Source organism: Anabrus simplex, chromosome 1 (genome assembly GCF_040414725.1).
Source record: "Anabrus simplex isolate iqAnaSimp1 chromosome 1, ASM4041472v1, whole genome shotgun sequence".
Classification (NCBI taxonomy): Eukaryota; Metazoa; Arthropoda; class Insecta; order Orthoptera; family Tettigoniidae; genus Anabrus; species Anabrus simplex.
Genome location: NC_090265.1, coordinates 1,254,379,586 through 1,254,406,229, shown reverse-complemented (window position 1 = coordinate 1,254,406,229; position 26,644 = coordinate 1,254,379,586). Strand labels below are relative to the sequence as shown.

The 26,644-nt window shown below is 39.6% G+C and overlaps 1 protein-coding gene across 1 annotated transcript in view; it reads right to left on the bottom strand.

Moving 5' to 3' along the window:
• DCAF12 (DDB1 and CUL4 associated factor 12-like protein) overlaps positions 1-26,087 on the bottom strand; it is a 102,941-nt gene extending 76,854 nt beyond the window's left edge. The window contains exon 1 of the mRNA XM_067137659.2: positions 25,387-26,087. Within this exon, the coding sequence (XP_066993760.1) occupies positions 25,387-25,794 (408 nt within the window). The 5' untranslated portion in view covers positions 25,795-26,087. The remainder of the gene's footprint in view (positions 1-25,386) is intronic.
• Positions 26,088-26,644: the final 557 nt, after the last annotated feature.

The window sequence follows — 26,644 nt, the reverse complement described above, 5'->3', positions numbered from 1 at the left end:
CAGATCTGTGCTTTGGTTTGGCCAATTCAAAACTCTTACTTTCTTATCTATCTATGATCCTTCCTCGCATGACCAGAGGAATAGTCTGGAAAATTGTCTTTTTGAAATATCCAAATTCAAGGTATATTTTTCCTTCTATATGGTAACATGTGACATTCTAGAATGGCAAGAAACATAAAATGATCCATTATCACTTCTATTCATATGACAGGACCAACTCCATGTCTAGAAAAACAACTCCACACCATGATGTTACCACCTCCATGATTAATGGTTCGTTTCTGGTATCGTATATTGTTTCTCTGATTTGCTGGTTGATGAATATACTTGATACCTTTAAACAAGATGAGGATGAACTTACTTTTGTTTCCCTGTAAGACCGTTGACCAATTTTTACTCTTCCATGTGATATACATCTTTGCAAACTCTGACCTGGCCTTTCTATGTTTTGGTGTTCCTAAACAATGGGTGCATAGAAAGAATTTTTTTTAGACCTTTCCTTTCTTTTCTTAAAAAAAAAAAATTTGCTTTACGTCATGCTGACACAGGTATTAGGAGATGATGGGATAGGAAAGGTCTAGGGGTGGAAAGGAAGTGACCGTGGCCTAGGTGCAGCCCTAGCATTTGCCTGGTGTGAAAATGGGAAATCACGGAAAACAATAACCCCACCAACCTGGGCCCAATGTTTGGGAAGCCAGACTCTGCCAGTCACAAGTCTGGACAAAGGGCGAGTGATAGAGAAGTAATACCTCTTTTAAAAATATTGGTCCAGCTGACCCGACTGGTAATCCCATGTAAAGGTCCCTTGCCAGGACTACAGTGAAGACCTCAACGGCAGTGAAGGCGGAGAAGAGGAACTTCGGAATGGTGGAACTGGCAACCCTCCTATTCTGAGTAAATAGAACAGGAACTGCTGCCTTGCAGTAGAAGTGCGAATTTTAAAGGCTGAGGGAAGAAACTCCGACAGAAATTCAGCTTGGTGCCTCAGGCTTAAGATGGCAGCCCCGTCAAGGCACTCGGAAGCAGTGGGTTAGTCACTCGCTCTTCTTAAATAATCTGATTATAGAAATTGAAGCGAAATTACAAAACAGGACGGATAACCTGATGATGACTTTGACATGAAGAGGATAATGAAAATTGGTTTCTGGAATGTGAGGACCTTGAGGGAGAAAAGCAGACTGAAACAAGTGACACAGAAAATGAAGAACTACGGACTGGACATTCTGGGATTGAGTGAGGTGAGGTGGCCAAGATTTGGCGAGATACAGACAACAGGTGCAAATACATTTTTATATTCCAGTGGTGAGGATGAAGTGCACAGGGATGGAATGGGGTTGCTGCTCAGTAGAAATGCAATGAGAAGTCTTATGGAGTGTAAGCTAATTTCTAGTATGCTACTCACTGACTGCTAGGTTCAAGATCAAGATCAGGAATGTGACCATTATCCAATGCTATGCACCTACAGAACAATCGGAGCTGGAAAGAAAGGAAGAATTCTACCAAATGTTGCAAGATGCCACAATGCAAAAAAGTAAGGATATTCTCATAGTTATGGGAGACTTCAATGTGAAGATTGGCTCAAAAAATGAAGGACTGGAGCAAATCATGGGTATACACGGTCTTGGCGAGACGAATGAAAATGGGGAAAAGTTTACGGAATATTGCGCCAGCCAAGACTTGGTGATAGGTGGCACGGTGTTCCAGCATAGGCGGTATCACAAGGTCACGTGAGTGTCTCCTGATCAAGTCACGGAAAACCAAATTGATCACATTGCGGTGAGCAGGAGGTTCAAAAGAAGTTTGGAAGATGTTAGGAACAAGAGAGGAGCGGACATTGGCAGTGACCATCATCTTGTTGTCGCCAACTTCCGTATAAAGATCATGGCATTCCACCAAAAGTTCAACACTTGGCACAAGAAGTTTGATGTTGCTAAGCGAAAGAATAAGCAGACGTTGGAAAAATTTCAACTGGAACACAGCAACAGATTCCAGGTGTTGGATTCTGAGATAGAGAAGGATGTGAAGACTGTATGGAGTGAGGTAAAGAACATACTTCTGGAAACAAGTGAGAAACAGCTCGGGTACAAAAACTACTTGCGGAAAGAATGGATATCTGATCAGACCTGGGACAAGATAAATTACAGGAAGGAGATAAAGGCCAAGCTAAATATATGCAAGACTAGAGAGCAGAAGGCTCAAACACAAGCTGAGTATTCAATAGCAGGTAGGGAAGTAAAGAAGAGTGTGAGAAAGGATAACAGGAAGTGGATTGATGAGCAGGCAGAGAAAGCAGAACAAGCGGCAAAAAAGGGAGATATAAAGGAGCTTTATGGCATTACAAACATGCTTACGAAGAAAGGTTTTAATAAAACTAGGCTTCTGAAGAGCAAGACAGGCGAGATCGTCACTACGTGCGAACAACAGCTGAATAGATGGAGGGAACACTTGAATGAGTTTTTTAATAGAGAAGTGGGACTGGAAAATGAGCAGCAAGGAGAAGATAAAGAAGCAGAAAGTGATCCATGCTTCAGCCTTGACTCTCCAACCCAAGGTGAGATACGGACAGCGTTGAAGCAGATGAAAAATGGGAAGGCACCAGGTCTGGACAACATTCCAGCGGAAGTACTGAGAGCACACCTTGATTCTACAATCAAATTGCTGCACCCACTGCTGGAGAAGATATGGAAAGAGGAGAAAATACCGACCAATTGGAAGAAGGGATACAACAAATTGCAACAACTTCAGGGGTATCACCTTGATCTCCATTCCAAGCAAAGTGCTGTTGCGAGTCATCCTGAATCACATAAAGGATTCAGTAGAAAGAAGGCTTTGAAAGGAACAAGCGGGCCTTTGGCAACGTCGCAGCTGTGTGGCTCATCAATACACTCCAAATCATCATAGAGCAGAGTGAGGAATGGCGGAATACCCTCTACCTCGCATTTGTGAACTTCGAGAAAGCCTTGGAAGACCCTCGAGCAATACAGAATTCCATCAAAGATTACCACGATCACGAAAGAGATGTACAAGGAGTATGAGTGTCAGGTTCTTCATGAAGTGAAACTAACGGAAAAGATAAACGTCAAGTCTGGAGTGAGACAGGGGTTTGTTCTTTTTCCCACTCTGTTCCTGCTGGTCCTAGATAGTGTGATGAAGAAGGTAATAGGAGGAAGGAAGAGGGGTATTCAATGGGGGATGAGAGACAGGCTTAAAGATCTTGACTTCACAGAGGACGTTTGCCTTATGGCACAGCAATACCGGGACATAGAAGACAAATTGAGTAGGTTGCAGAAGGAACTGGACTGTGCAGGTCTCATGATCAACACAAACAAGACTAAAAAGACGATGATTAATTCCGATGTCATGATCAGCTTGACAGTAAATGGAAAGGAAACTGAGCGAGTTGAGTCCTTCCTCTACCTTGGGAGTATAGTTACAATGGATGGGGGAGCAGAGGAAGATGTTCAAAGCCGTAACCGGAAGGCAAATTGTGCGTTTGTCCAGCTCTACCCCATGCGGAAGAATAGAATCATCTCCAGGAAGATTAAGCTTCGCCTCTTCAACAGCAATGTAAAGTCGATTCTTCTACACGTCTATGAAACATGGAAAGTTACAAAACAGATCAAGAACCAGCTGCAGGTGTTCATTACTACATGTCTGTGTCGCATGACAAATGTGAGGTGGCCGGACATAATCTCAAATGAAGATCTTTGGACCATGACCAATCAGCAGCCAATTGACATCCAGATCAAGGAGAGGAAATGGATTGGATTGGGCACACATTAAAGAAGCCGGATGGAGCTGTTGAGAGGGCGACACTGAACGGAAACCCTCAAGGCACCAGAAAGTGAGGTCAGCTCAAGACCTTAAGATTGACAATAGGCTGAAGATGCCCTAAAACAGGCCGAAACATGTACCTACTGTATGTAGTGTATATAAATCACTTCGAATTTAATCACCACAAACGGTGAATTGTATTGAATAGGTGGCTACAATAAAGTTTATTCTAATAGAATATTACTTATCAGTCTGCAGTGATAAGAAGTGAGGGTTCTGAAAAGGAGGCAACAATCCAGAAAGGAGTGACACAAGGCTGCAGTTTGTCCACTCTCCTTTTCAATGTTTACATGGTATACGTATTTGATAAGATTTGCTGATGATATTGTTATTTTATCTGACCCTGCTAAAGATCTGGAGAAATTGCTGAATGGTATGGACGGAGTCTTGGGGAAGGAATACAAGATGAAAAATAAGTCCAAAACAAAAGTAATGGAGTGCGGTCAAACAAGGTCAAGTGATGCAGGAAATATTAGATTTGGAAATGAAGTCTTAAAGAAAGTAGATGACTATTTTACTTGGGTAGTAAAATAACTAATGATGGCAGAAGTAAGGAGGACATAAAATGCAGACTACCACAAGCAAGGAAGGCCTTTCTTAAGAAAAAAAATTTGTTCACCTTGAACACTGGTATAGGAGTTAGAAAGATGATTTTGAAGACTTTCGTCTGGAATGTGCCATTGTATGGAAATGAAATGGTGTTTGGATTTTAGTGCCGGGAGTGTCTGAGGACAAGTTTGGCTCGCCAATTGCAGGTCTTTCGATTTGACTCCCGTGGGCGACCTGTGCGTCGTGATGAGGATGAAATGATGATGAAGATGACACATACACCCAGACCCCGTGTCAGTGAAATTAACCAATTACGGTTAAAATTCCCGACCCCACCAGGTATCGAACCCGGGACTCCTGTGACCAAAGGCCAGCACGCTAACCATTTAGCCATGGAGCCGGACATTGTATGGAAGTGAAACATGGACAATAACTAGCTCCGAAAGAAAGAGAATAGGAACTTTTGAAATGTGGTGTTACATAAGAATGCTGAAGGTTATTTATTTATTTATTTACTCGTGTCGGAAGCATACTGAATCATACAGTTAAAATGAAATAATAATTAAACTATTTACAAAGATTAACAAACAAAGGAAACTGACCAAATTTACTGTACATCTAGATGGTGTTTTTCCAAAACTGAGCCATATCTAGGGCACTGTCATCAGCAAGCATTAAATCTTCCTCTACATATGGTTCACTCTTTGTTCCTCACGTTACGCTTGCTGTCCTCTGATGTGAAGCCCCATAACTTAAGTGAGGACTTAGCCCTGCCGACACCAGTTCTTAGTCGGTTAAGGGACCTCCAAACACTCCAGTCTTCATTATAGCCAACCGGAAGATGTTCATGCAGCTCCATCCATTCTTGCTGCTTAGATTTCCACAAGGAAAGTCTTGCCTTATTAGATGGTCCTTTCAAGGGCTTTGATGTCTGGAGGAAACTTTTTTTTTCCTGGATTTCAGCCTAGATTGAGTTCGTTGATGACCGAACAGCGGGTGAGCTTCAACATTCTCTACCTTCAGTCATTCTTGATCGACAGCGACTTCTCGACAAAAACTTGGAGGTGCCAGCAAGACAGTATAGCTTTTCAACAGGGTTAGGTTTCAGGCATCCTGTGATTAATCTACAAGCTTCATTCAGGGCATGCTGAAGGTGAGATGGGTAGACAGAATAACGAATGGAGGCGCGCGACTGTGAGCTTGCATCCGGGATATAGTGGGTTCGAATCCCACTGTTGGCAGCCCTGAAGATGGTTTTCCATGGTTTCCCACTTTCACACCAGGCAAATGCTGGGGCTGTACCTTAACTAAGGCCACGGCCGCTTCCTTCCAACTCCTAGGCCTTTCCTATCCCATTGTCACCATAAGATCTATCTGTGTCGGTGCAATGTAAAGCCCCTAGCAAAAAAAAAAATAATAATAAATGAAGATGTGCTGAATCAAATTGGTGAGAGGAGATCGATTTGGCTAAATCTGAGTGGTGGTGATTATTGTTTTAAGAGGAAGTACAACTAGGCAACCATCCTCTATATAACACTAATGAGAGGGAAAAATGGAAGGGATCCGACACTTCGAAAAATGAAGATATCGGTCAAAGAAAGACTCCCTAGCCCTCGCAAACCTAATAGCGTCGGGGTCAGAAAAGAACAAGAGTTGACTAAGGGAGGTCGAATAGGATAGATGAAAGTGAGGAGCCTGACACAAGTAAGTAGAAGCAATGCCAGGACTCAGCTGAGGGCCCCGTGGTCGCCAACCTACGCTCCAAAGTTCAGATCCCCTGGAGCCCCTTTTAGTTGCCTCTTACGACAGGCAGGAGAGACCGTGGGTGTTATTCTACCGCCCCCACCCACAGGGGGGTGGCTAAATCTGACCAGAAGAAGAGACAATGATAGGGCACATCTTAAGTCATCCAGGTCTTGTACAGTTGATTTTTGACAGAACTATAGGTGGTAAGAACGGTAGGGGTAGACCAAGATATGTATATGACAAGCAGATTAGAGCAGATGTAGGATGCAGCAGTTATGTAGAAATGGTTTTTTTTTGTTAGTTGCTTTATGTCACACCGACACAGACAGGTCTTATGGTGACGATGGGACAGGAAAGGCCTAGGAATGGGAAGGAAGTGGCCGTGACCTTAATTAAGGTACAGCCCCAGCATTTGCCCGGTGTGAAAATGGGAAACCACGGAAAACCATCTTCAGGGCTGCCGAAAGTGGGGTTCGAACCCACTATCTCCCAGATGCAAGCTCACAGCTGTGCAATCCTAACCGCATGGCTGTAGAAATCAAGAAGTAAGTATAAATAACCACCTAATCGATACTTTATTAATGCCTCAGGCAAAATTGAATAAAATTAAAACTTACAGGACATGTTTCGACCACTTAGTGGTCCTCTTCAGCTGTATAAATAAAGAAATGAAAAGAAAAACATTGACAATAAGCACAAATAAACGTTCTTTGGAGACTCCTTTGATAAAAATGGAGGTCATCAGAATAGGTCATCTTGCCTCTCGTTCTTGTTTGGAAAAGATGTTTATTCTGCGCTGTCTAGAGGGTCTGTCTTTGAGCGCGACCTGGTGAAGTAACGATGTGATACAGTTTGACAATTCATGGAAAGCTCTGGAGAGAAGGGAAGTAGAGTTTTATCGCCATCTAAAATAACATGTGAGGGAGGAGGGAGATTGGGCTGTGCTTCTGCGATGTCGTGTTTGATTAAATCTCTTGTTCGTCTAGTCTGTTTCATGTCTACCCATTCTAAGTATTTGCTAATATTCTCATATAAGATGTTTTTATGCTCGTTGTTTTCGTTGAGATTCTCTTCACCGTTTTCCAATTTATCAAGAACGATGTGGATGTTTTCCAGGTTGTTCATAAGATTACCTTTATTAATCATACAGATAATTTGAAGGTCCTGTTTTATATTGGTGAATTTGTGGTTGGACTCTTTCATATGGGATCCCATGGCAGAGAATCTTTTGTATCTATCAGCATTGACGTGTTCTTGATATCTAATTGAGAAGTTCCTTCCAGATTGTCCCACGTAAGTTTTTTTACATTGAGCACAAGTCAGCTTATAAATACCCGTAAGTTTTAATTTTATTCAGTTTTGCCTGAGGCATTAATAAAGTATCGATTAGGTGGTTATTTATACTTACTTCTTGATTAAACATCGATACGGTCATGAAATGGACAACTTGTAATGGCTGTAGAAATGAAAAGGTTAGCAGTGGATAGGGTGGTATGGAGAGCTGTATCAAACCAGCCCATGGACTAATGACTCAAACAACAACAACAACAACTGTAGATGGTCTTGAACACGAACATAGCAGGAAGATAGGAAAACTTAAAGGGTCCACCTTTTCAATACAAAAAATTTTATTATTTTCTATTTGCTTTACGTCGCACCGACACAGATAGGTCTTATGGCGACGATGGGATGTGAAAGGCCTAGGAAGTGGAAGGAAGCGGCCGTGGCCTTAATTAAGGTACAGCCCCGGCATTTGCCTGGTGTGAAAATGGAAAACCACGGAAAACCATCTTCAGGGCTGCCGACAGTGGGGCTCGAACCCACGATCTCCCGATTACTGGATACTGGCCGCACTTAAGCAACTGCAGCTATCGAGCTCGGTAATACAAAAAATGTTATAGTTTATTTATAACATGTATTTGCACTTGGAACTAGTTTCGACGCTGTTTGGCGTCATCATCAGCCAAAATGTGGGGAATAGGCCAGCATGTAGGCATTTATATTACACAAGGCGTTACATTAAACAATACACATCTTACAAGGAGATAAAAACAGGGACGAATATAGAAACAAATGAATCGTTGAGAAAGCAAAAGTTATACATATTAAAAATAACCTTAACCACACATCTTGCAGTGCGAAAGTAATCTTCTTGAATGAATCCTGAATATAAAACACACGCGCACACATTTCTGAAGAGCCAGCAGGCAGGACAAAGTAAAGTGAAACCTTAAGAGTTCTTCTGAGAAGAGTTCATCTTTTTTCTATGTTCTGACTAACTAATGAAGTCTCCCTTGAGTTCCTGATAAACATACACAACAGGAAATTCTCCTTCACTCTCAACAATAGCTATAAAGACCAACGGTAAATTTCATTTTAAATATTGTGCAGAGACGTGAAAGCATGAACTTGAACATGATATAACTCCTTCATTTAACCCAATTTTTTACACAAGGTGTTACATTAAATAATACACATCTTACGAGGAGATAAAAACAGGGACGAATGTAGAAACACATGCATCGTTGAGAAAGCAAAAGTTATACATATTAAAAATAAGCTTAACCACACAACTTGCAGTGCGAAAATATTTGCCTTGAATGATTCCTGAATACAAAACGCACGCGCACACACTTCTAAAGAGCCAGCAGGCAGGAAAAAGTAAGGTGAAATCTTAAGAGTTCTTCTAAGAAGAGTTCATCATTCTTTCTATGTTCCGACTAACTAATGAAGTCTCCCTTGAGTTCCTGATAAACATACACAACAGGAAATTAAACAATACACATCTTACAAGGAGATAAAAACAGGGAAAGTTATACATATTAAAATAACCTTAACCACACATCTTGTAGTGCGAAAATATTCGTCTTGAATGATTCCTGAATACAAAACACACGCGCACACATTTCTGAAGAGCCAGCAGGCAGGAAAAAGTAAAGTGAAACCTTAAGAGTTCTTCTGAGAAGAGTTCATCATTTTTTCTATGTTCCGACTAACTAATGAAGTCTCCCTTGAGTTCCTGATAAACATACACAACAGGAAATTCTCCTTCACTCTCAACAATAGTTATAAAGACCAACGGTAAATTTCATTTTAAATATTGTGCAGAGACATGAAAGCATGATCTTGTACATGATATAACTCCTTCATTAAACCAATTTTTTACACAAGGTGTTACATTCATCATGATGAACTCTTCTCAGAAGAACTCTTAAGGTTTCACCTTACTTTTTTCCTGCCTGCTGGCTCTTTAGAAATGTGTGCGCGTGTGTTTTGTATTCAGGAATCATTCAAGGCAAATATTCTCGCACTGCAAGTTGTGTGGTTAAGCTTATTTTTAATACGTATAACTTTTGCTTTCTCAACGATACATTTGTTTCTACATTCATCCCTGTTTTTATCTCCTCGTAAGATGTGTATTGTTTAATGTAACACCTTGTGTAAAAAATTGGTTTAATGAAGGAGTTATATCATGTACAGGATCATGCTTTCACGTCTCTGCACAATATTTAAAATGAAATTATCGTTGGTCTTTATAGCTATTGTTGAGAGTGAAGGAGAATTTCCTGTTGTGTATGTTTATCAGGAACTCAAGGGAGACTTCATTAGTTAGTCGGAACATAGAAAAAATGATGAACTCTTCTCAGAGGAACTCTTAAGGTTTCACTTTACTTTTTCCTGCCTGCTGGCTCTTCAGAAATGTGTGCGCGTGTGTTTTGTATTCAGGAATCATTCAAGACGAATATTTTCGCACTACAAGATGTGTGGTTAAGGTTACTTTAATATGTATAACTTTTGCTTTCTCAACGATGCATGTGTTTCTACATTCGTCCCTGTTTTTATCTCCTCGTAAGATGTGTATTATTTAATGTAACACCTTGTGTAAAAAATTGGGTTAAATGAAGGAGTTATATCATGTTCAAGTTCATGCTTTCACGTCTCTGCACAATATTTAAAATGAAATTTACCGTTGGTCTTTATAGCTATTGTTGAGAGTGAAGGAGAATTTCCTGTTGTGTATGTTTATCAGGAACTCAAGGGAGACTTCATTAGTTAGTCGGAACATAGAAAAAAGATGAATTCTTCTCAGAAGAACTCTTAAGGTTTCACTTTACTTTGTCCTGCCTGCTGGCTCTTCAGAAATGTGTGCGCGTGTGTTTTATATTCAGGAATCATTCAAGAAGATTACTTTCGCACTGCAAGATGTGTGGTTAAGGTTATTTTTAATATGTATAACTTTTGCTTTCTCAACAATTCATTTGTTTCTATATTCGTCCCTGTTTTTATCTCCTTGTAAGATGTGTATTGTTTAATGTAACGCCTTGTGTAATATAAATGCCTACATGCTGGCCTATTTCCCACATTTTGGCTGATGATGACGCCAAACAGCATCGAAACTAGTTCCAAGTGCAAATACATGTTATAAATAAACTATAACATTTTTTGTATTGAAAAGGTGGACCCTTTAAGTTTTCCTATCTTCCATTCTCAGTTCAATACGGACAAAAATGAAATTCTTAGGTTTAAACGAACATAGCATGCGATAATGAGAGATTTAGAATCAATATACGTGTCGCGATATACAGGTTTCAACAAACATTGCCCATCTGCGCAATAGTAAACATCGATATTCCATTTGAAAACAGCCAAAGAGTGAAGGACTTCTGGCCACTGGCGTACAATGCTGAAATAGCGGGATTTGAAAAGACATGTTTGAAGTTCACCAAAAAATAAGCTAAAATTGGGAGCAATAATAAAATAATCGGGAGGCGGGAAAAAATGTCAAAAATCGGGAGTCTCCCACCTAAATCGGGGAAGTTGGCAGGTATGGCTATTATTATAAGCATATACAAGTAAATTATGTTGATATTAGGATTGCAGTACACTAAAAAATGCTTCATTAAAATACAAAACAAGATCAATATGATCAAGGTCAACAGTTTTACAGCAAATCGTATATTTATATTGCGATCTAATATACAACTTTCGAGGCTTCTTTGAAAATAGATCCAAGAGATCTGTTGGTTTTACAATTATGCCCACTGAGTCTACTTTCACTTGTCTGTTGTAATTTTCTCTTATAAAAATTCCACAGAGGAGGGTGTAACCCCCAGTAAACCCCCCTTGGCTACACCTCTGACTGCAAGTGAGTTGAAAAATATAACTTGCTACTATTTTCTGTACATATACCAGTTTGAACATATTTGTGATACATTTTCAACTGTTGCTGTTCTTGTGTAACCAGATGATGTAATAAAAATTATAAAGATGAGCAAATTATTGTGTTGAAGTACCAGAAAGAAGAGTACTGTAGTTACTTTCTAAAATAATCTGAACTACAGTAAAGAAACAAGTTCAATAAAGTTTTATATTTAATGGACAGTATTTGTACAAACCAAAGCATTATAAATAAGCTAAAACAATAAAATTTACTTTAAAATAACATTATGCTCTTCTGTATCCATCCATTCCGTGCGAGTGAATGCGTGTGCACACTTCTAATCTGTTGGTTTACAGAAAAAAGGTCTACGTTACATTCTGTCGCGTAAGCTGCCCCGCGGACAACAATAATCCTTATTGCCGTTTTTCTCAATATACGAGTACAGGAAATGTAACACAGATGTTTGTTCACACATACGACTCAGTTCGAAAGACCAAGATAAGAGAGAAAAAAATTGTTTGATGCGGAAACAGGACTTTGACAGGTAAGTGTACTATCTCCCAATCTTCATCACAATCATGAATGCAATCCGTATATAAAAAAGAAGATGAGAAGAAACACACAAGGACCCTACTAATTGCAGATGCCATACCAGTAGTGATATGGGGAGAACAAAAGTTAATGTATGGAATCAGGTGATAAAAGAGTTTAGAATGTGAATATGTGTAGAGAAGAGCAGTGATAACAAGAGGAAGGAAGGAAGAGAAAAGATAGAAGTAAATGAAAAGTCAATAGAAATTGTAAAATGTTTTGAAAGCGTAATAACAGAAGATTGGAAAATAACTGAGGAGATTGGAAAGATAATACAACAATCAAATGGCTTTTACCAGTGTGTGTTGGGTATACTGTGCACTGAGAAGTTCTAAGGAAATCCAAAAAAGTCTTGTATTCGACCTGTTATGTACCAATATTGACATATGCAGCAAGTACAGGGACATCAGCAGAACAAGATGAGAGTAGAGTTCAGGCTGAGATAAAATTCCTCAGAGCTATCATAGGGAACATGAAAAGATAGAATCAGAAATGAAGATGTCTGAAATGACTACAGGACATAATAGAAATAAGAAAGCTAGACACAAGATGTGATTGAAGGAAGAGAAAGATGCAAAGAAACTATACAGAGAAACCAACAGGAAGGAAACCATTGGAAGCAGCTGGAATGGATAAGATTTCTGGGGATATACTAATGGCAATGGGTTGGATATAGTACCATATATGAAGCACTTATTTGATTACTGTCTGTGTGAAGAAGCTATACCAAATGAATGGAAAGTAGCTACAGCATCCCCAGAGTAAAAATGAAAAGGTGATAAAAATTAAAGCAGATAATTACACGCCCGTCAGCTTGATATGTGTTCCATGTAAGCTCCAGTAAAGAATTCTTTCTGATTATATTAGACACATCTGCAAAATTACTAAATGGTTCGACAGAAGGCACGTCAGGCTTAGGAAAGGTTATTTCTGTCAGGCTCAAATTAAAGGATTCAAGCAAGATATAGCAGATATTTTAGATCCAGGAGGTCAAATGGACTGCATCGCTATTGACCTTTCCAAACTTTTTCATAAGGTATATCATGGGAGATAACTGATAAAAGTGAGGGCTACTGGACTACACAAAAGAGTACTTGATTAAGTGGCTAAATTACTAGAAAATTCTCAGAGAATTAGAATGCCAAAGCATTATCTGATTCTGTAATGATTAAGACAGGGGTCCTGCAAGGCAGTACTGTTGGACCTATAGGTTTCAATCAATCAATACTGATCTGCATTTAGGGCAGTCGCCCAGGTGGCAGATTCCCTATCTGTTGCTTTCCTAGCCTTTTCCTACATGATTTCAAAGAAATTGGAAATTTATTGAACATCTCCCTTGGTAAGTTATTCCAATCCCTAACTCCCCTTCCTATAAATGAATATTTGCCCCAGTTTGTCCTCTTGAATTCCAACTTTATCTTCATATTGTGATCTTTCCTACTTTTATAAACGCTATTCAAACTTATTCGTCTACTAATGTCATTCCACGCCATCTCTCCGCTGACAGCTCGGAACATACCACTTACAAGTAACTATTCTCATTTTGGTTCCGTATAGAAGTTGACGTATGTCTCAAGTATGATTACAATATTATAAGTCCACCTGTTCAATACAATACAATATGATCCACTATTTCATATGGTCAAATATTTTTTATACACAATACGTAAAAGTCAAAGGTACATGTTTCACCCTCCTTACGGGCATCATCAGCCTATATCAATCTTAAAAATAATACTTATACTTATAAATTATAGGTTAAAACGTTGAAAAATGGTTTTGTAAAACATTGTCCTTCTTGGAACCTGTTTCTGCCTCAAAATACCTATACATACCCTTCCATTTTTCACTAAAATTCGTATGACTGCCAATTATGCTTGCCATCATGTTATCCTTAGCTGCCTTCTTTGCTAGATTCAATTTTCTAGTAAGTTCCTTCAATTTCTCCTTACTTCCACAGTCATTTCTAACTCTATTTCTTTCCAGTCTGCACCTCCTTCTTAGTCTCTTTATTTCTCTATTATAATAAGGTGGGTATTTACCATTCCTTACCAACCTTAATGGTACAAACCTGTTTTCGCATTCCTCAACGATTTCTTTAAACCCATCCCAGAGTCTGTTTACATTTTTATTTACCGTTTTCCACCGATCATAGCTACTATTTAGAAACTGCCTCATGCCTGCTTTATCAGCCATATGGTACTGCCTAACAGTCCTACTTTTAAGACCTTCCTTTCTATCACATTTATTTTTAACTACCACAAAAACAGCTTCATGATCACTAATACCATCTATTACTTCAGTTTCCCTATAGAGCTCATCTGGTTTTATCAGCACGACATCCAGGATATTTTTCCCTCTGGTTGGTTCCATCACTTTCTGAATCAGCTGTCCTTCCCATATTAACTTATTTGCCATTTGTTGGTCATGCTTCCTGTCGTTCGCATTTCCTTCCCAATTGACATCTGGCAAATTCAGATCTCCCGCTACAATCACATTTCTTTCCACGTCGTTTCCCACATAGCTGACTATCCTATCAAATAATTCCGAATCCGCGTCAGTGCTACTCTTTCCCGATCTGTACACTCCAAATATATCAAGTTGCCTATTATCTTTAGAAATGAGCATTACACCTAGAATTTCATGTGTCTCATCTTTAACTTTTTCGTAGCTTACAAATTCTTCTTTCACCAGAATGAATACTCCCCCTCCCACCCTTCCTATCCTATCTCTACGATACACACTCCAGTGCCGTGAGAAAATTTCTGCATCCATTATATCATTTCTCAGCCATGATTCAATTCCTATTACAATATCTGGTAAATATATATCTATTAAATTACTTAATTCTATTCCTTTCCTTACAATACTTCTACAGTTCAACACTAACAATTTTATGTCATCCCTACTTGATTTCCAGTTCCCTGTTCCCTTATCACCGCTCCCTAGGCCATCCCGTTTTCCTGAATGTACCTCCCTATTACCCTTCCAAACAAATTTCCGAACTTATACGTACCACTGCGGTTTAAATGAAGGCCATCTGAGCGCAGATCCCTATCTCCTACCCACCCATTAGGATCTAGAAATTTCACTCCCAGTTTCCCACATACCCACTCCATAGTCTCATTTAAATCCCCAATCACCCTCCAGTCAGTATCCCTTCTACACAGTATTCCACTAATAACAATCTCCACTTTCTTAAACTTCACCCGTGCTGCATTTACCAGATCCCACACATCTCCAACTATGTTGGTACTTATATCAGCTTGCCTTACATTGTTGGTACCAACGTGAAACACTACCACCTTCTCCTTCCCCTCCTCCCTCTCTTCTACTTTCCTCAACATCTGCCTCAACCTAATTCCTGGATAACACTCTACCCTGGTACCCTTCCCTCCACACACTTTCCCCACGTGTCTAACGATGGAATCCCCCATGACCAGAGCCTCAACCCTACCCACCTCATCTGATCCCCTCCCCTCCTGGTCAGACCTATCTTTCCTGATAGCTGCAGAAGCTACTTCCTCCTCCCTTTTCTCCTTCCCATGACCCTGTTCCACCTGTCTTTTTCTATCCTCTACTCTACATTTTTCTTTCCTACCTTTTCCCTTCCTCCTACTTCCACACATCTCAGCAATAGTTCCCTGTCCCTCATCTTCCCTCTGTTGTTCTACCTGGAGTGACTCGTACCGATTTCGCACAGACACCTGTCCTGAATTCTGATTATACAGGGTGGCGCAAATAAAGGATTACAGGTGAATATCTCTCAAGTGAACAGATATTTCAAATATTATTGGTGGAAGAGGCCTTCCAAACTATGATACTGTTACGTGCGCAAGCAGCCGTCAGCCCTGTCGCAGCCCATTCGGTATTACCTAAAAGGGGATGACTAAGCCAGCTTGGGGAACTTCCCAGCCTGCACGAGGACATGCCATGGCCCTACCTCTTATTGTTCCCTTCATCTAGTTTCTCCCTATGATTTCTGGAAGATACATCAGGAAAGTTCAATCTCCAGCCAAACCCTGAATGTTCTAGTGGCCCAACATCGAGGTATAAATACAAGGCCCCTGCGAGCGAGCAGTGGTTGTGGTGTCGGAGAAACCGGTGTGTCAAAAATGTCAAAAACATATCAGATGTAAGGCTTTTCAGGCGTTTGCTCTATTAACCAGCGTTTTGTCTTAGGTCTGACACTAGACTCATCAGAGTGGGATGTACCCTACCCACTGACGCTAGTGTGTATGCAGGTGAACTTATCAGAAGCCCTTATATAAGAGGCACACTCTTATAACTGCATACGGGAGATAAATCTCCACAATGGAATTATTGCCCGCCTAGCAATTCCGAATGGAAAATTCTAAATTCCCATGGAGGGAATTAGACATGCTCTATTGGTGAAAAATATCTAATTCCCTCCATGGGAATTTAGAATTTTCCATTCGAAACCAGTGTGTGCGTGGACTGGAGACGACAGAACGGCAGACTGTACTGTGTGTTTGTGTATTTCTGTGGACTGAGGCAGAGCGAGAGAAGCCGCTATTGTGAGTGTGAAGGTAAACGGACCTGTGTTAATGCTCGCTGTTGTATCGTCCTGCTGTTGAATACTGTTGAGCTGTTTAGTCGTTACTGCATGTGACTGTGAATTACTGGACTGTCTGTGGACTCGAACCTATGAACAGTCATCGTGTGTCGTGTAGCCAGTGGCACTATGTTCAAATCCAGCGGTCTACGCACAGCGGCTGTAGGAGGTGACTGGACTTGGGGAAAGTGAAAGCAAAGATTATAGCCGTTCCCAGGTATATAATTCCGACCGGCCGGAACTCCCTGGTGTGTGTACAGAAGAGAGATTTGTAAATAGACAGTAACTAGTAAACGTGGCCATTCACAGCTGGTTAGAATTGTGTGTGTGTGTGCATTTATTAGGTCATACTGAAATAATAAATAGAGTAATGAAACAGATGGAGTTTTATTTGTAACAATATGGTCAATATTTCCTCCCAGGCCTTTACGGACACCAAATTGATTATTTTGAATGGGACTATGATAAAACTTTTTGATATTCTGATTCCCCCTCAATAAACTAAGCAAGTTTTAATAAACAATTTTCTAAAATGAATAATGGGCAGTTATACACTGTTTAATCCAGGTTAGTACACTTCATAAACTTGAAGGAAAATAAACTATCAAACAAAAGGGTATCATTATTCTGCTTTCAAAGCCACCTAAACTCTCAAGATAAATAGTTGGCCATGTTAATTATTCACTGGAGCTATTCCAGATTCAGAAATATGGCAGTTTTTTATATAGAGGTAAATACTATATCAGTACTAACATGAATGCAGGAGAAATTCCAACAGTGTTCGATGAATGATACAGTATACAAATATTACGTCGGAAATTCAAAGAACTGAAAGAGTAATTTTTTATTTTAAAAGTTGCTTTATGTCGCATTGACACAGATAAGTAAATAAATTTCATTATTCGTCCGTATTGAACCAAGATTACAATTTGTTAAAAATTCGTATCCACCTTATTCAATACATTAAAATGTTTTTAAGATAAATTACAACATGTATATTTATTTTATCTTTTATATTTTATCTGATAAAATAAATATACATGTTGTAATTTCATCTTAACAACATTTTAATGTATTGAATAAGGTGGATACGAATTTTTAATAAATTGACACAGATAGGTCTTATGGCAATGATGGGATAGGAAAGTGGGAAGGAAGCGGCCTAGACCTTATTTAAGGTACAACCCCATTTGCCTGGTGTGAAAATGGAAATCCACAGAAAACCATCTCCAAGGCTGCTGACAGTGGTGTTAGAACCCACTATTTTCCAAATGCAAGCTTGCAGCTGCATGACCCTAACCGCACAGTCAACTCGCTCGGTGGAAATTTACAGAACAAGAATCGCTTAAATCTGAAATCAAAAGTGAATGATGAAAATGCTATAAATATTCTTGCTACTGCAGAAGTAAATCCAACATGAATTGGCCAAATACACTGGGAATAGCTGCATTTCAGTACAGCAGGTACTAAAGCAGCAGCATTACCAGCTTTTATTATACGAGTTTGAATCAAGACCTCACACAAATAAGTTTTCAGATTAGAGTTGTTTTATGTGAGTGGTTATGTAACACTAATGCAGAGAACGGATCATTCTTAGCATACATATTACTTTCAGATGAATATACACCTTCAACCACTGGACATGTTAATGGACACCTGAAAAGCTCCAAATGGATGAGAATTGTGCCTTTCCATCATCGTTGGTCATTGAATGTTTGGTGTGGTATTCTTGGTAACTTTATTATTGGTCCTTACTTCTTTGAAGGCACAATTACTGTTGAATCATATAGTCATCTTGTCACCCATGAATTACCTCTCCTTTTAGAAAACATTCCCCTCAGAGTGAGAAGGGAAATGTGGTATCATCAGGATGGTGCTCTAACTACATTTTGACCAACATAAACATGAACTGTTACACGAGAAATATGGTGACAGGTTGATTGGGCACCTTGGACCTGTCATATGGCCACCTTGCTCACCTGATGTAACACCCTTGGACAACTCCTGGGGGGGATACATAAAACAAAACATCATGTTTTCATCACCTATAACAAAAGAGGACAAGAACCATTGAATATGTGAAGCTTGTCACACTACCAGTCCCTGCAAGCAGCAAATGATCACAGGTGTTACCTGCTATCCTGGATGAAATGCCACTTCAAATCAAAAGTCTAGCATACCACAGTCTGACCATAAAAGAGGTAGAACATAAACTAAGCTTCATTAAGACAAAGAGACTCAGGTGGTCATACGGAGTTTCTACATTGGTTCAGGTTTGCAATATAAACATAAAATGCTGATTCAGGAGAATATGCATAATATCTGACTATGAAAGCTTGGACACGCACTGCAGACAGAAGCCAATCACTTCTACAAAGTAATCGTCGGTATTTGTTAGAAGGTAAGGGGCAACCTAAGAAATGATGGTCTGAGATACAATACAATGATGTAAGAAAGTAAATCTACAAAACAGCAAGATCCCATGACCAAATCAAATGAAAACAATGGGATCACATTGTGAATCCCGCCATCAGGCAGGAAAAATGCTAGTGAACAAGAAGATGTAAGAATTTGTGTAGCCTGTTGATAAATGGGAACAGTTATAAATATCATATGGTAGAGATGGTGTGTAGGTTTTCGGTGTGTTTCATGCACTGTAATATGTCTCAGAAAGCTTGTAGATTTAAAAAAATTGTTTTACATCGCAGCAACACAGACAGGTCTTATGGCTACAATGGGATAGGAAAGGGTAGAACTGGGAAAGACATGACTGTACAGCCCCAGCAATTACCTGGAGGGGAAAGAGAAAACCATCTTTAGGGCTACCGATAGTGGCATTCGAACACAATGTCTCCTGAATGCAAGCTCACAGCTATATGTCCCAATTGGCATAGCCAACTCTCTTGATAGCTCGTACTTTCATGCAATGGTTGATATCATGATCATTCCTATGGAATCTCCAGCTTCAGGGATGTGATTGTTCAATTAAAATTTCCCCACGCATCCATTTGTCAGGATTCAAACTGCAGCCAGCTTGGTGAGAAGCCAGTGATGATGGTACCAGGCTATCACATCCTCACAGCAAAGAAGCTTGAAATATGTCAGGTCATGGGTTGTCCATCAGACATAGTGTTTGTAGTCAAATGTGAAGTAATTCTAAGTTTAGAATTCTGTTGGTAATTCAGCACATTATATATTAAGGGGCCACACAACAGCTATTTACCTAAACAAACCCTTTCTAGTATAATTTTAAGATTATATACCTGTTTTAAAATTTGACTCAGCCACCTTGTTGCTTACCAATGGACAATACCCCAAGTACTATCGGTGATAAGCAAACCATCAGTTGAAAAATACTACTCTAGATCAATATGAAGAAAAAAGAACAATGCACACACACATACACTGTGTATAAAGGCTTGGTACAGCCCCACCATTTGCCTGGAGTAAAAAGGGTAAACCATCCTTAGAGTTAGATTCTGAAAGTGATCAGGATCAGATATCAAGAAAGATACCAAGGAAAGGAGAATGATCTATAATATGTACAAAAATCAGCCCGCAGTGATTAAGAAAATCATCTTTAGGGCTTTATGCGATGGTTGATATCATGATCATTGCTATGGAATCTCCAATTTCACATGCAATCTGAATCACATGGATGTGATTCTTCAAGTAAAACTCCTACATGAAAAAAAAAAAAAAAAGCAACAATCCAAAATGGAGTGAGGCAAGGCTGCAGTTTGTCCCCCCTCCTTTTGTTTATATAAAACAAGTGGCAAAGGAAATCAAAGAGGAAATTGGAAGGGAATCACAATCCAAGGAGATGAAATCAAAACCCTGAGATTTGCTGCTGATATTGTTATTTTATCTGAGTCTGCAGGGGATCTGGAGAAATCGCTGAATGGTATGGGAAGGAACCCAAAACATAAGTAATGGAGTGCAGTCGAACAAAGTCAGGTGATACTGCAAATATAAGATTAGGAAACAAAGACTTTGGCGCTACAGCCCGTGAAGGGCCTTGGCCTGCCAAGCGACCGCTGCTCACCCCGAAGACCTGCAGATTACGAGGTGCCGTGTGGTCAGCACAACGAATCCTCTCGGCCGTTATTCTTGGCTTTCTAGACCGGGGTCTAGGTAAAAATCCCTGACCTGGCCGGGAATCGAACCCAGGGCCTCCGAGTATAACTAATGATAATAACTAATGATGGTAGAAGTAAGGACATAAAAATGCAGACTAGCACAAACAAGAAGAGAGGAAATTTGCTCACTATGAACATTGGTACAGGAATTACAAAGATGTTTTTGAAGACTTTCGTCTGGAGTGTGGCACTGCATGAACTAGCTCAGAAAGAAAGAGAATAGAAGCTTTTGAAATGTGATGTTACAGAAGAATGCTGAAGGTGAGAAGGATAATTGAATCACGAATGAAGAGATACTTAACTGAATTGGTGAAAGGAACTTTACAAAGGAAAATTTTAATGTGTCCTCCTATTCAATACATATATATCTTCATTACTAACTCAATGGGTAGCTGTTACACTGTCCACACCTCAAATGCATTGAGTAGTCCTCTTCGACGAATCTGGGTAGGTTTAGCAGTGGTGAAAGACAATCAACTCAAAAGCAGGCATTGCTTATTGAATTAAAGTTATTAAATACACGCTTGATACTAGCCTTATGTAAGGAAGACAATACTAATAATAATAATTTTGCATGAGACAGACCCTCTAAGAGGGGTGGGCAGTGTCTGCCTTGGAAACTGTGTGTTACTGTGATGGAGGTTAGTAATGTTTGTAGTATGAATGACAGAAATGTTTGGAACATCACCAGTTTGCAAGCCAAGGGTATTACCTGTTTTAAGATTAAAATCTCTCAACTCAGTAACAAATCGAACCCAGGGCTCCTAGCCACAAAAGCCAAGATGTGGAACTGGGCATTTAAGGAAGATTACAATGTTTAATTCAGGTTCTACATTTTATTTTCAAGTGAATAGCCTTTTGCCAGGCTTGGCTATTTCTTGATATATTGTGTATTTTCACATCTGCCTCTTGCCACAGGTCAGCAAAAAATGTACCTTCAACTGAAGTCTTAGCCTTATTTATTCACAGCCATGATAGTATGGAAACTGCTGGGTATGGGTGATGCTAGTAACGGCTCTCAGAGCAATACTAATGTGTACGGAAAATATAGAGATGTTACGCATTGGGTCAGCTGTACCATAACAGCACTTTGTGGTTTAGTGAGGAAATAGCCTAAATGGCAAACCACCTTACGCATCTTGCTAAGTATGCTACTATACAGGGTGTTTCTAAATTCCCATTACAGACTTTGAGAGCTTGCAGTGGGGACCAAGGCGGTTAAGTTTATCATAGGAACTTGTGTCCGGAAACGTACAGCCTTCCCGCTACCCCCAAAAAACCACCACAGCACACTTTCACAGCTGGGTAACTGCCCAAAATGCTATTAAGTAGTAATTGATTGATATTGCTCAGATCCCAGCCAACAGAACAGGAATGGCTAGGCCACTGTAACTCAATGGTACAGTACTGGACGCAAAATTCGAAAGTGGTGTGTTCAGTTTCCACCAATGTCCACTTGGTCATTTTTGTTCTGTAGGCCTACATTATTATAATGTTCACTGTCTGCTTTATATTGCATTGACACAGACAGATCTTATGGCAACAACAGGATAGGAGGACAAGGCAAGGAATGGGAAAGAAGTGCCAGTGGCCTTAATGAAGGTACAGCCCCAGCATTTGGTTGGTGTGAAAATGGGGAGACCACGGAAAACCATCTTCAGGGCTGACAACAGTGGAATTCAAACCCATTTCTGAATGCAAGTTCACAGTTACGTGACGCTAACCGAGTAGTCAACTCGGTCAATGTTCTATACGTCTTAACATCTGTTAGGCATGCCCTATACGTACTTGATACAACACCCAATATGCTTTCAGTCTATTTCAAGTATGACGGGGCTAGTGAAGGCTGAATATTCAATTTGAAATCTAATACTATCACTACATAAAGAACACTAGTACTCACTAGGTGAGAAAATTGTTTTACACACTGGTAGCCCACAGTCATGGGGCATTGAATAGTAGCTTGCTTCCCTCCAAGATGGATACAGTTTAAAAAGTGGCCAGTTCACGCAAGATTTCTTAAATGAAATCACACTCCTGTGGTTAGGGTATAACTTCAATAATGGAACAAGAGATTTTTTTTTTTGTTATTTGCTTTATGTCGCACCGACACAGATAGGTCTTACGGCGACGATGGGGCAGGGAAGGGCTAGGAGTGGGAAGGAAGCGGCCGTGGCCTTAATTAAGGTACAGCCCCAGCATTTGCCTGGTGTGAAAATGGGAAACCACGGAAAACCATCTTCAGGGCTGCCGACAGTGGGGTTCGAACCCACGATCTCCCGAATACTGGATACTGGCCGCAATTAAGCGACTGCAGCTATCGAGCTCGGTGGAACAAGAGATAAAGTACATAAATTGAGAATTGGAATCTTATATATTTTACCTCACATTGCATGTAGGAGAGAGAGAGGTGTCCAATAACTTGCTGAGTACCCACCAACCCACCCTAAATAGTACCTTTACTTTCATAGTAAAACATCGCCAAATGGAGGGTACTGTCCAAAGTAGCCAGGTTACTGGTAGAAATTATTCATTAAGGTCTCACTCCCACAATTCAATACAGATACTTATTACTCACACATTTTTTAGTAATAGACGGACACCCTAGTGCTGAACCGGTCGACTTCGGTAATCTTCAAGATTCGTATCGGCAACCTTTGAAATACAAACTATGAATCGCTTATGCATCGCTGTGCGACATCTGGTGTACACTTTACGTATTAGTACTGTCGTTGTTTACACAGCAAAGCCAAACTATAAAATTCATGCTAGGAACAAGATTCGCATCGAGAAATGTTATATAATGTGTGCATGACACAGTTGTGGGCTTAAGATAATAAAGGTTTAGAAAATTCATATCGATTGATCATATTATCGAATCAATTAAGATTTTATTGCCATTGATGATGATGGCATATGGCCTCCGGAGAGGCCTGGTGCAGGTCTTTTTCTAGTGGACGGCCTATTAGGTGATCTGCATGTCTGTGAAGATGACGGACCTACCTAGGATGATTTCTGATGTTGAATACACCACACACACCCAGCCCCCGAGCCATTGGAATTAACCAATTAAGGTTAAAATCCCCGACCCGGCCGGGAATCGAACCCGGGACCCTCTGAACCGAAGGCCAGTACGCTGACCATTCAGCCAACAAGTTGGACATTTCCATTCAGCTGGCAGTATTACCGGAACCGGGAGAGCTCCCTCCTAACTCCTCACCCCCGTACACAAAACCATCACTAAAAAGTGTGAGAGTAATACCTAGATAAATGCCACTACCAACCATGGCACAATAAATACTCCTAAACTAATGGTGATAAATGAATATCCTACACACATCCCTTATGCCTGCTGAAAATAAACCAATGGTGACAAAGTAATACATGTACACACCTAAACAAAATCTAACCCCTTATGCTGTAAAGAAATCAATAGATCAATGGTAAACTATTATCTTCACCATGCAAACTTGCACTTATGTCAACAGTTGGTAGCATTGTTTGATGACATCAGCAAGCCCCTAAAAACAATAGAGCATCATTCTCCATTCCAGTCGCAGCACTATGTCGCAGAGCTAGTACTGTACCGTTACCGAAGTTCTACCATGGTTTGAATTCCACATAAAAATGAAGGATCTCGGGCTATGGTCACAATGTCAACAATCACATAAAACTAAAAGCTTCCTAACCTACAGTCAGGTTTTACAAATTGGCAATGATCAATTTTTTTACTGATAATGAACCAAGAAAGGAGGGATCCGTCTAGTAAGCATAATAATAAGCAAGTAAGAAATACATTATCAGTAAGCTACATGGTGACAGCCCAATAACACAGATTAAATTGCAATTTTGTATTACGATATTTCCTACACAGTTAAAAAAAAAAAATCAACAGAAGTAACTTAAAGCAAAGCTTTGACTAGAAGCTAGGCCTAATATGCTAACATTTAGACAAGCAGAGCATTGAAAAAAGGAGCACTCTAAAGGGGAGAATAGAATAACGATGGATGAGAAGCGGGGTGAAACAGAAGAGCAATAAAATTCAGAACAAATATCTTCAAACAGTAAAGAACTTCAAGATAAAAAATTCACCTTAATAACTTCAGTAACGGTACAAGAGATAAAGTACATAAATTAAGAAGTGGAATCGTATATATTTTACCTTATATTGCATGTAGGAAAGAGAGAAGTGTTCAATGCCTTGGTGTGTACCCACCAACCCACCCTAAATAGTATCTTTACTTTTATAGTAAAACATTGTCAAATGGAGGGCATTTTCCAAAGTAGCCAGGTTACTGGCAGAAATTATTCATTAAGGTGTCACTCCCACAATTCAGCTGTCTAAAAACGGAAGCAAGAAAAAAATAATTATGTAATATCCAACTTATTTAAAACAAAATGGCACAGTTTGGACAAATTAAATGGATAGAGAAGGAATACCAAACTATGAAATTGCCAATGAAACAAGATGGGAAAAAAATAAGAAACAACAAATTTAAAAACCAGGACGAGAACAGCATTGGAAAACAATCTGGACCGAAAAGAGATGAACAAATTTTAACCTAATCCAAATGCATTCAGATCTCAGAAAATTACAATGATAATCAGGACATGAACAATTTTCAGTCAACAGACAATGAACGATCCAGAGCAAAATATTCATAGAAATTAAAACATTCTCAAAAGCCCATGTGATAACACATATGCACAATCAGCAAGGAAATAGTTTCTGCTAAAAACAGAGCACTTCTCCAGCTCGAGGTTAGATCTCCCAAAAGAAAAGCAATTACCTTATTGCACTTGGTGCCAAATACAACCTGTCTGTCACTTAACCACTGCGAGCAAAACACTTTGTTCATATTATTTAGAGAAACGGAGTGTTCTTTAAACATTTCGTGAGTCAATATATGTCGGGAACCATACTCGGCGCCAACCCACCTAGGTTCCCTACAACCTATCTCTCTATCTCGAACGTAGTCCACAAAATTATACGATGTGCTCAGTACTTGCTTTTCAGCAGCCAAACTATCTTCTTCATCGTCCGAGTCTTCATAAACAACGAAATCTTCAGGTTTATCAGGCTTCCGAGAACGTTCAGCACGTAACGCACGCAGACGAAGATGCCATTCTTCGATGCGAGAGCTAGTGGCACAAGGAGGGCGACGACCATAAATTGGAACCCTCTGAGTATGTGCCATGACACTTAGCTGTACTATAATGGCACTATAAGTCAGTGAATAATTCTTGATATGTATATTTTAAAACACAATTAAGGGAAAATAGCCATTTTAAGTGCATTTACATACCACAAACACAAGTACAGTTCAATCTCAAAGAAAATTATAAAATGTACAATCTTAACAAAAGCGCATTGGTATCACAGCACAGCAACAATCTTACATCTTCATCTTTCATAACCTTCTTTACACACAGCTGACTAGAACAACATCATACAAAAATATTTACAATCCCACAAGGCAAAGAGGTTCATTTCGATATTCAGATCAAAGAAGGTCAAAACGGCAGACGACACAAATCATACTAAGGTACATAACAAATACACTACAAAAACGTTCCACATTGCGATATATCGCAAGCCATTGATTGCCAGCGCACATAGCCGGACAGGGCAAAACTATTAGCAATTCCGATAAGCTGACATAGTGTGAAATTTTGGCCTTTGATTTGCGTTAAGCAGAAGATTTTGCCGACAATTGATCTATCAGGTGACAAACATTTTTTTTATTTACATTCATACAAACATTAAACCAAGTCTGGTAAGATTTGTGACGTTTTTCTGCGATAAATTTGAATTTGTCAGCCATCGAAATAATTCTTCCGCTTTCCGCGGGACAAAACAGTGGGGCCTTTCTTAACAATAGTGAATTGATTTTCTGTAAAAAAAAAAAGCTCTGTCTTCTTAATGCATTCAATTTTATCCATGATTAATGTACAGTAGTATTGTTTTAATCTACCTTGTTGAACATTAAGTTGTTGTCTTTGATTTTTGTTTTAGGTTGTGAAAATGTTTGTTACCTACTAAGATTT